Raw genomic sequence first — 12,332 nt, forward strand, 5'->3', positions numbered from 1 at the left:
AAGAAAACTATAAGCAAGGTAACAGTCCCTGATCCACAGGCAGGCTTCTGCCTACATAACGTAAATGTAAACCCCAGTGATCTGCAACAGTCTGAAACTCGGCCTAGAGTTCAGAAAAAGAACAAGTGATTATCTAATAAATTGAAAATAACCCCAGTGGATAGTGGGAATACCAGCCTTAATTTCTCATCCCTTGAAGAACAACAGATGGGGAAATTCTATATACACAGTAGGTAGCTCTTTCATATGGATTCTTTTCAAAGATTTATGTTCATAAAAGATTGAAATTATACATGTAAACTCTGTTCTTCCATAATTTTAACCACATGAAATCACAGATTGTCACTTATTTCTTTGTTTCCCTAATATATGTGTAGTAAGAGAATTCTTGGGCAGGAAAGAGTAATTGATCCATCTGTCAGACCAAAAGAGCAATTCAGTCTCTTAGAAAACAAAAGATGGATTAAACTGTCCACCCTTACTTTGCTTGAATTTGATGTTGTCTCAAAGTCATGGAATTGAAATGGATCTCTTAATTATTTATACAAATAAAAATGCACTTGTTTAATTTTTTAAAAAGCCATAACAACATAATAACTCTCTCTTTTCTTTTTTTTTTTGGACTTGAAAATAAATCCAAACAAGACTACTTTTTTGCCTGCTCTATTTCAGTATCTTTTTTGGTCATTTGCTCTTAAAACCTTTTCACACTAATGGAATAAATATCACTCCTATACTAATATTTTGTATATTTTGATACTAATAGGTATACCTCTTATTTACATAGCACTGTGTATATTTTACAAGGCATTTCAGCATCTCCTGGAAGGAAGCATAATATTTTAGGGGAAAAAGTGCTTTGAAGCCAAACAGGTCTACATTCAAATTTTACTTCTGCTTTGAATTTTACTTTCATCAATCTGTAAAGTTCAGATAAGAACACTTACCCTCAAAGATTGAGAGAAGAGAAAGACATTAGTGTTATATTGCTGCCGTTAACAAATAACCACCACTTGCTGCCTTAAAACAACACCCGTTTTACTATCTCATTGTTTCTGTGGGTCAGAGAGTTGGGACACAGTGTGGCTCAACTGGATTTCTTTGCATAGGGTCTTTCACTGTGTCAGTAGGGCTGTCTGTGTTCCTTTCTGGAGGCTCCAGGAAAAATCCACTTTCAAGCTTCATCAGGTTGTTGGCAGACTTCAGTTGTAGGATAGGTAAGGTCCCAGTTCCAGGGGCTGCCCCTTAGCACCTGCAAATCTCTCTCCAGTCCTTGCATAAAGCTATGCTTCAGAAACAACATGGCATGTTGAATTCTTACACTTGGAATCACTCTGACCTGGAAACTTCTGGGGCATTTGACTCTGGCCAGAGAAAATTCTCTGCTTTTAAGGGCTTATGTAATTATTTTCATCCCACCTCAATAATCCAGGATAAACTCCCTAAATTAAGTTCCTGAATCTTAACACATATGCAAAGTCCCTTTTGTAATGGAACAACATATTCCCAAATTCCAGGGATTAGGGACTGGACATTTTTGGGGGATCCATTCTGGCTACCACAATGAACCAATTTAAGACAATCCTTTTTATGTGGGTCAAAAAGCACCTGGAACATAGTAATTACTCAATTAGCGATTGCTATGTTAAGGAGAAGCACGATAATTGATTGCTTAGCTGTTACTTATACCTTCTGGACTTTAGTTTCCTTTTCTGTAAAATTAAGATGATCTGATCTACCACATTTAATGTTCCAGGACCAAGTGAGATAGCATATCTGGGTACACACCAGGCCCCTGGTGGCTATTAATTCCTGTGAAAGGGTCCATGAACTGTTCATCAGAATTTCCCACAGTAATATGTGGCTGTTGCTGCCGTTAGCTGTGGCCAGGTGATTGACTCCTAGCTTAAAGAATCTGAGTGGAAGAGATGTGTGCCACCTCCATGCCAGGGGCATGCACCATTTCAGGCAAACGTCTTCATACCTTTCCCCATCTGTAATGGCCCAGAGACACCGTGGGAGAGGCAGAAAGTTGAAAAGTCAGCACAGCCATCAGCTGGGCTCCTGAATGACTCAGTGCAGCCACCTGGCCCATCCTCCCTGGACTGGTATGTGAGCAAGAGACATACTTCTGTTTTAGTTGAAAAATGATATTTTGAGGGTTTTGTACCAGTTTGCTTGCTCTGACTCTTTATTCCATGTCAGTTTAGCTTTATCACAAACCTTCACTACATACAAGCTCGATTTTATGGTTGAGACAACTATGGCCCTTGGTGGTGACTGAGCACACCACCACAGTCTGGGTGTCTTCATTGTGTAGCCACCGCTCAGTTCTCCTTTCTACAACAGTGATGTCATGTTAGGTGTTCCTGTGGCAGTCTGCTCTTTAGTCTCTCTTGTCCCCATCTCAGTCCCATTACCTACAAGGAGCAGAAGGAACATGGGGAGTGTCTGAAGAGTTGGCAGGCTGTTCTTCAGTTATTATACAGCCTTTGGTGTGTGCAGTTGTGCGGCTCTAATTCCTGTCAGTCAGATATGTTGAAGGGAAGCTAGAAAGGAACACTGAGAAAGAGCTTTGTTGTTTCTTAAGGGGCAAGCTTCCTAGTGGTACTTTTCCCAGGAATGATTCTTTGTCACCCAAAACCATGGGAGGAAGATAAATAATACCTCCCAGTATGTTGACAGTAACTTCATAGATCAGAAAAGGCTGTGGATGTAGGTCAGACCAAAAATATATAGTGGTGAGCACTGGCCATGACGCTAGACTGGCCGATGTTTGTCAACTGGCGAGTATGGCCCGTCTAGCCAGTGTGGTCCCCAAGCCCAAAAAGAGAAATGCAAACAGTATGGTTATTGTCCTGTGGTTACATTGCAAAGGGATCCCTTAGAGGACAAAGAAGCCCTAGACCCTACTTGTGGAGCAATGGTTTTTAAGCATTTTTATACTCTGACCTACAGTAAGAAATACATTTTACATGCGCACCCAAATACACACATGCAAGCATGTACACAGAAAGAGATTTATAAAAAACTGAAACACATTTAAGGAATACTTATACTTCCTACTCTGGTTTTAAAAACATTCCTCTAAAACAGTCTCATGATCTAAGCTGTGACCCACAGTCTGGAAAAAATAAGCTAAAAGAAGATGTCTAGAAACCCTGAGTAGTTACATAGTGAAAAATAAGGCAATCAGTTTCAGGGTAGACTGAGGGGAAGAGGTCAGAAGAAAACTATACAAACATCAGCAGCTAAAGATGGAAAGTTCTTCACTGTAAAGAAAATGCTTATTCTGTGATATCCAGCAAAATGCTAGACAGAGGCTGAGTGTCTATAAACAGAACACATAAAACCAGAAGAAAAAAACAAGATGATGGAGGACAAGACAAAGAAGGAAGCCAATGACATCCTTAGAGTCTTTAATGTGTGGCTAGAAATCTTCATTACAAAGAGGTATTGATGATACACAATCAGATGTATCACACACACACACACACACACACACACACACACACACACATGCACGTGCACAACTTCCTTGCATCATGTAACTTTGTACCCAAGTTGGCTGGGTATATACATAACTTTAAACTAGTGCTTCTCAAACTTAAATAAGCATAAGAATCACATAGTCAAAATGTTAAAATGTGGATTTCTGGTCTCCTACCCCTTTCTGATTCATTAATGAGTGGCAGTACCTGGGACTCTACCTTTTAAGCAGCACTACAGGTGATGTGAGTAAGGGCAGGACATTTCACACCACCCACCCCCACCTCCAGTTTCATGAAAGGTGGCATGTCTGAGCTGCAGTGCAGAGGGTCACTGGGTCAAACGCCAAGGCATTAGGTGACTTTTCCATTAACCACACAGTTTAATCCCATGCTTCCTGGATTGATCACTGCACAAGGGACCAGAAACTCCTCTTATTCTTCTCTTCCATAATGTACAACTGCCAGGCGCACAAGTCACATTATTATTTTCATTATCACTAATAGTTACGTTTGTGATCTGTATCATGCTGTATGATGTTCATTGTTAACTCTTAAAGCACACCAGTGAATCTGTTGGTACTACTCCCACTCTCCTTTTCCCACCAAAATACAAGAGGCCTCAAAGGCAAAGTCTGCCTCTAGAATTGAATGTTCTGAGTGACTTAGGCTACAGCAACAAATGCTCCTGGAACACTGCACAGTCGGGGCCATTTGGTCTAGAAATTCACCAGTCAAAGTCTTAACACATCAAACCATTTCGTGATGGGTAATTCCAATCCCCCTCCCCACCCCACCACACAAAAATAAAAACCTCCCAAATCAACTACTAAACAACATGCCAGATTCAACCTGTTTTTCTCAAAGATTAGGGAGCCGGTCTGTGGGAGGGACAGCTGGCCCTGGACCTCAGCAGGCCCTCTGGCCTAACTCTAATGCAGCAGTAATTGGCTGCTGTCAGGACCTTGGTGATGGGTCATTAGTCCAAACTATGCTGGTAAATTATGTGCTTTTCTTAGCACTAAATAGATCCCATTACTCCCTTATTAATCACTTTTGCATCTGAGAATTTTCACACATTATAGAGACACATTTGTTTACCAGGTATGAATAAAGAGCCCTTTATAAACTGTGCTGTGCTGCTGTCTTCAAATGCTGAGATATAAAAAAGCCTTTCTAGCGTGTTTTAAAAGATGAGACTTTCCAATTTGAATTGTGTGTTAATTAACACTGGGTTTGGGCCCCCATCTACACAGTCTGTAGTTATTGCCTATGGCTGCTATAAATATGTCTAATTTACCATTTATTTTTAATGATACTAAATTTTAATATTTGCTGTCAGCATGGAATTCCCCCCTGGTAAATCTACTCTATTAGTATTATATTAAAAACACATTTCCTTGGTTAACTATATATATATATATATAGTTATGTATGTATATAGGGCTTCTCCAGCTTTAAAAAAACACTCTCAGAAATTAGGATGGATTATTAATTTGTAACATCTGTGATTGGGTTATGTTACATTGGGAAAATCCTGAGATGCAGGGCAGGCAGTCCTCTTGAAAATTACTTCATATCTGAGTGCTCTGAGGACACAAGGCCAAGCACTGTGTTGTCGTGGCCTGTCCTTGATAAACGGCTGGATGGGTTCCATGAATTGTAAATGGAAACATTACTGGTGCCACTTACACTTAAGGATAAAATGGTCAGGGCTCCCCTCTCAACAGATATTAGTTTACACTGTATATTGTGATTGACAGAGGCATGAATCTGCCAGCAATCGGTCTTGCAGGCGTTTTATGTCTCCCACTGAGAACAGCTTTATAAAAGCTTCAAGTCTACATGTGACTCCTTTACTATGCCTTACCTCCTTTAAATTCCATAAAAACCATCCTGGCTTCAATGAAATTGGCCCCCAAATAAATTAGAGAGATGCTATTTGCTTTGATTTTTAATCTCTGAAATCTGAAGAGGTTTTCATATAACACATCTCATTAGAATCTAAGGTACATTTCATAAAAGCATTATTCATGGACAGACTTGACTAGTCTTGGACTAGAACCAACCATCTGCATGATGCCTTAATTATGACTTCTGAACACATTCTAATATGCCATTTGCCCCTAGATGTTAAAATAGGTAAAGTGCTTCTTAAGTGTGGTTTTTTAAAACATCTTTTCATGGCCTAGAGTTTTCAACTATGGAGTGTTTCACAGCCTGATTCAGAAACCTGCAACCAAAAGCTCCAATCCACCCTTTCTCTATCCCATTACCTAATTATGCATCAGTGATTTCTTTATATAATGAAAACTCTGTAAGGGACTGTGATGTTAATAGCAGAAAATCAAATGCCTCTTGAGTAAAGCAGATTAGTTTTATAAAATATACTAAAAAGATTAAAATATGTAAATCAAATGTCACTTAACGCATGCAAATCCAATTTCCTTTTACACATCTCAGAAGAGTTGCCTCAACCATCTGAGCCTCTTAATTCAGTGTGAGTTGGCCTAAGGTTTTTCACAATAGGAAAAGCCTCCTGGTCTCTATAGACTAGTGATCTACCATCTTTTTCTTTTTATTCATTTACATTACTAATAACAAATATACTACACTAACTTTTAATGAAATGTATTTTTTCCGTTAAAATTTCTTACCACTTCCAAGCAGTCAATGATCTTGGTTAATTTATCTTCAGGTAAATTCTTCAGCAAGGATACACTTCAAAATTAAAAAGAAATCTTTATTTAATTATCTTCCTGAATCAAACTACAAATACACATCTTTATGTAGATTCAAAAATCTTTACATGCATTTAAAAAAATCTTTAAATTTTTCAAAAGTAAGTCTTCAAATATGTCACACATAAGTAATTGTATTTCAAATACACTGAAATTATATAATCATAGACATTTATCATAGGCAAGTAAATAAAGAGTAAAAAACCATAAAGGGAAAAAAATCAAATTTTGTCTGTTTGGGGAAAAAATATTTTGTTTTTGTTGTCAGTTTTCATATCCAGAAATGTATTTCTCTCCACATTGCAATATCTCTTTTATTAGCACAGGTGAGGAGTTCTGCTTCCTGGAGAGGACTGGACTTTCATCCAAATTCTTGCAATTTAAAGACTGAATCCATAGGGGCATGTGGGAATTAGCATGGAAATGATCTTTGATTATTAGTCATACTGTGCTGTCCTTTAAAATTAATGGTAGCCAGAGGCATGTAATAGTAACATTTTTAGAGATAATAATAATATACAAAAAATGAAATAGAATACTGAAACTAATTATTTGAAAAAAAAAAAAAACTCAGAAATTCCACTCAGTATGATTAACCAATCAATATGATTAAATTGTTCCTTAGAGACATTTCCCTTCTACTTTACCCATTTTTGCTCAGGACTGTTGATATAATCTCTGTAACATAAATACTCTTTCTTATCATCTACAATTTGATGCCTTTGAGGAAAAAATGATTGTACTCCAGAAATACATAATTGGATCTGATTTTTTAAAAGACAGCTTTAGACTGACCCTTGCACACATGCATGGGAATGAAGGTATGAGGCCAGGAGACATGTATAACAATGTTTGTATCAGAATAGTTTGTAATTGCAAAACACATCCCAAAGGTAGAACAGATAAATGTGCTGTCATAGTCACATGACAGAACTCCCGGACAGGAGAAATGACTGAACTAGCCAAGTGGATGATCATTAACAAAAATTACTAAGTAAAAAAATCAAGTCACAAAAACACCATTTTTATGACATTAAAAATATAGGCTAAATTAAGTTATAGACAAAATAATAAAGAATACCAAGAAATGATTACTAAATTCAGAGTACAGACTACCCCAAAGAGAGGGGGACAGGAAGCTGGGAAATGACATGAGGGCAACAACATTGCTAACTTTCTACTTCTAAGGTTGGGCAGTGGCTTGATGATGCTCATTTTGTAATTACATTTTATAATTTACATATGTACTATATATCTTCTGTATATATTACATAATTCATAATAAAAAGATGTAAATGGAAAAAGATAAAGCTAACTGTATATTATAAAATAAAGAGAATTGCATTTCTCTAATCTCCCTATTGAGGAAAGGTAAAGGGTAACCAGAACTTGCCATGGATCAACACATGCCCATCATGACAGTTCTACTTCTGGTCCAAACTGGGATCTATAATATTAGTGAACATTTTCTCCTGTGAACCTATCACCTTAGGGTATTGGTGAGGAAATTGATATGAGAAAAAAATCTTTATCTGTTTCCCCTTTATGAAGGCAGAGATCAGGTTTATCTTGTTCACTACAGAATCATTAGTGTTGAGGACCTGGCCATAAGTGTTTGTTGAATGAATGCAGAAATGATATAACAACAGGAAAGAAAGAAAGAAAAACGGAAAAGGTTATGTATGTAGTAGTAAATTCTCTGAGCTTCTTTCACTAAGCCAGAACACACTAAACTCTAAGGGAATAAATTGCTTTGCCTAGTGGTTAAGGTTTTATCTCAGATATTCAATTGTGACCCACAGGCACTGGTTTATTTATCCCTTTTTGGCCCCTGTTACGAGTATGATTCATTAGCTTTCAATGCTGACCTGTGTTGCTCAGTTCTATTTTGAGATCACCTACACTCAGGTACACCCACAACATGATGGCTAAGGCATTATTGGTTGGCATATTGGTAAGGCACTTGCTTATTACTATTGCAGCCCTCTGCCAGGAGCCATTATTTTCTCTTGGAAAGGAAATTAGCAGGATTCTGATTGAGACACCTTAACACCTACAACGTTCTAGTGATTAACAATGCACTCTTTCAATATTTATTGAGCTCTTGCCATATGCTAGGCACTGTACAGCCCTAAAATCATTGGCTTTGCAGACCACTTATGCAAGACAAAAATCACTATACTTAAAAAGAACTTAGAATTTATTTTTGGAAATTGCAGGATACTTTATTATATTACCAATTATCATAGGTAACATTCATTATAGCATGTATTATTACAGCTGCAGAGATTGCCAAAACACCTACAATAAGACACAGACATAGTTTAAATGAGGAACTTATATTCTTAAAGAAAAAATTTTTTTATGTGTAACTGGCTTTTTCAGTTACATATGTATTTGTTTCTCTATATATTTATGCACCCAAGTTGTTGGTACAGAACAGTTCAGAAAATGACTGTGTTCCAAGGGTTTGTATCATCATAGCAAGCCTGGTAACATTTTTGGTAAGTTAATTTGTTATAAATAATAGTAATTTGGAAGATGGTGTGGCTATGCAAATGAGAAAAAGAATGTCCCAAGAAAAACAAGTAAGGATAGGAGGATAAGTTAATTTTAATATTACTCTAAGCAAAGCATTATTAGGAAGATTATCTTCTGTTACCTATTTCTAAAATATATTTTTTCAAAGTTAACTGAGCAAACCAGGTGCACATTTTAGGATTTTTTTTTTGTACATTTTTCTATACTGTATACAATGGCTCCATCAATACAAGGGCAAAATTACTGAAAGAAATCACTGCACAAGGCTAATTGGAATTAAATATAATTTTTTTATGTATAACGACATTTTCTGCAAGGGAATACTACTGTCCCTTTGGTTTAATCATGTGGAAAATGCTTAAACAAGAGAAGCTATAGTAGAATAATTATTCTGATAAGACTGACATATGCACAAGATGGCTACACCCATCTTCTGCTCTTTTGTCAATGTGTTATTCTTACCTTCTGAGGAAGTTTCTGTACTGTTCATCTCTAGCTTGAGCTGTCCTTCTCATTATATTCTGGAATACCTCTCGATCTAGTGCCCAAGTTTTAACATTGGTAATAGCTTTAGAAAAATCCAGAAAATAATAAAATATTGTTTAGCCCAAACATTAAGAAAACATTCCAAAAAGTTAATCAATAAATTTTTCATATATTCTCATAAAACAATATTTCTTGGAAAATGTACTATTTTTCAACATGGAAATGGAAGGAAATAACAATAAAAATGAAAATAGTGAGTAATTGTATAAAATCATTTTTGACTTTGAAATGAACCATGGAAGCAAAAGATTTCCTTTGTAATTGTGTTTTGCTTAAGATGGTATTAAAATTAGTTTGCAATTCTTAATTGCACTCTGCATAATCAGGATGTATTTCAGATTTCTGCTGCTGTACAGAAGAAAGCCAGCCAGCCTGTAGCTAATTCAGAGAATGACGAATTCACAAGAAGATAATTGCAAGTTAAAGATTTCTTTGTGTGTGAGGGTATTTTCATGTCTTTTTATGTTGTTTAGACATTGTTGCTAATGACAGCCAATAAATTTTAGGGATCTCTATGGTTACTTTAGTATAAAATGTATACAAGTCATTTTCAAAGACAAGTAAAACAGTTTTTGAGACAGTTTTTTTATAGGAAAGACATTGAAAACAAGACTAAAATCTAAAAAGAAGACCAGAAGTAGCAATTCTGCATAATCTATGTGAAATTATGATTGTAAGATTTTATTTTTTAAGGGGTAATGAGAGTCTACAAAATAGATCAAAATCCAAAGTTCTGATTCACTAAACTTCAAAGAAAACTGGAATCATCTTGACATTCTTGTTAAAAACACAGATCTCAGGGTCTCATAGCCAGAGATCCTGATTCAGGTTTGGAGTAAAGCCCTGGAATCTGCAACTCTACAAATACCTCAACAGTGCTGAGACACAGAACCCATTCCGAAGGGCTGAGAAACACCAAATACCACATCTATTTAATTCAGAAGAAAACTCAAGACTACCATGAATAAAGTCAATAAAAACAGGAACCTGAAGGAAAAGCAATTAAACTAATACCAAAAGTCATTCATGAAAACTCATTAATTAATATCCCTTTTGATATTTATCCACTTTCTTTTGTTTAACTTTTCTGATTTACAGTATGGTCAGAACCTCATAGGGAATGGAAATCAAGCATTCTGAATAAACCAAATCAGGTGTCGATAGTAAAAAATTGAAGTGGTAATTAAAGCAAGCTTTGGAATCATTCAGTTTAAAGCCATTTTAATATTTTATACACAGGTATCTGATGGAAAGTTTCTTTTAAGCTTGAATTATTTAGACAAGTGCTTCAATATGATTCCTTTATAAGCATAGCATTCCTATTAATAAGAGCACATGAGGCACAATGGGAGACAAAAAATCTCAGAATGCAATAGCGACTCAGATTGTCTTTAACATTGTGTCACAATTCAAAAATACAGCATTTCACCTCCTGTTACCTTTCACGGAGGCTGTTCTTGTACAGTTGTATAAAATGGCTAGTTCCCCAAACGTGGTCCACATGGGGATGGATGACAGCAGTTTCTCCCCTTGGAACACCTCCAGTCGGCCCTCTAAATGGCATTAAAAAAAAACACACACACAATCAAAATCCTCCTGGATTCCATAAATTAAAAATAAATAAATAAATAAATGCGTACAGGTAAGATTTCTTTTGATCTCATTCTGACACAGTGGTTAAGAGTGCAAACTGAATGCAGTTCTGCCACTTACTCTTAGCTGGGTCACTTCGACAGGGTTATCCGCTCTGCCTGAGGTTCCTTGTGGATAATGGGGATAATAATAATGATATTTACCTCATACAGTTGTGAGAATTACATAAGTGAATGTAGGTAGGGAACTTAAAACAAAGGCTAGCACATAGTAAATTCAATGTAAGTGTTAGCTATTGTTAACGTTATTATCATTGTTATAAAGTTCTTTCCCTGAAGCAGTGGATGGCAAGTGTTTAATTTAAAATTCTTTCTACCCCATGAAAAATGTAGCACATAAAACAAAGAACACAACAATCAGTGTATGTCTTGAAAACACAGCACGGTTGTGCACACTGACAGGAGGATTGTCATGACTGAGGAGTACACTGGCCCTGGAGTTAGACTGCCTGGCCCTGACTACTCTTTGGCTGTGTGACTTTGGGTACATTACTTCACCATGTCTCTGTTGCTGTCTAGCCTGTCATTCACTGACATGAATTAAAGAGAAGTCTCTCGGATGAGTGCTTGAGAAAGACAATATCAAGAGAATTAGAAGACAAGCCATAGACTGGGAGAAAATATTTTTGCAAAAGACATACCTGATAAAGGACTGTTTTACAAAATATACAAAGAACTCAAAACATAACAATAGGAAAACAATTCAGTTAAAAAAGGGGTCAAAGACCTAAACAGACACTCATGGAAGAAGATACAGAGATGGAAAATAAGCATGTGCAAAGATGCTCTACTTATATGTTACCAGGGAAATGCAAATTAAAACAATAATGAGATACTGCTACACACCTATTAGAAGGGCCCAAATCTGGAACACTGACTACACCAAATGTTGGCAAAGATTTGGAGCAACAGGAACTCTCATACACTGCTGGTAAGAGTGAAAAATAGTACAGCTACTTCGGAAGACAGTTTCTCAATTACTTACAAAATTGAATATATTCTTACTGCACAATCTAGCTGTTGCTCTCCTTAGTATTCACCCAAAGGAGTTAAAAACAGATCCACACAAAAACCTGCACACAGATGTTTACAGAAGCCTTGTTCATAACTGCTAAACTTGGGAATGACCAAGATGCCTTTCAGTGGGTAGATGGATAAATAAACTACGATACACCCAGACAGTGGAGTATCATTCAATATTAAAAAGAAGTGAGCCATCAAACCATGACAAGACATGGGGAAATGAAAGTGCGTATGCTAAGTGAAAGAAGCCAATCTGAAAAGGCTACATACGTACTATATGATTCCAACTATTAGACATTCTGGAAAAGGGAAAACTGGGGGGAAAATAGCAAGATTAGTTA

General features: G+C 36.5%; 1 protein-coding gene across 1 annotated transcript in view; it reads right to left on the reverse strand.

Moving 5' to 3' along the window:
- The window catches only part of PRKG2 (protein kinase cGMP-dependent 2), a 100,007-nt gene that overhangs the window by 53,887 nt on the left and 33,788 nt on the right, over positions 1-12,332 (reverse strand). Inside the window, exons 4-6 of the mRNA XM_036906427.2 lie at positions 10,756-10,869; positions 9,233-9,338; positions 6,146-6,209 (exon numbers count right to left, since the gene is read on the reverse strand). Coding sequence (XP_036762322.2) covers positions 6,146-6,209; positions 9,233-9,338; positions 10,756-10,869 — 284 coding nt within the window. The remainder of the gene's footprint in view (positions 1-6,145; positions 6,210-9,232; positions 9,339-10,755; positions 10,870-12,332) is intronic.

This window comes from Manis pentadactyla, chromosome 5 (assembly GCF_030020395.1).
Source record: "Manis pentadactyla isolate mManPen7 chromosome 5, mManPen7.hap1, whole genome shotgun sequence".
Taxonomy (NCBI): Eukaryota; Metazoa; Chordata; class Mammalia; order Pholidota; family Manidae; genus Manis; species Manis pentadactyla.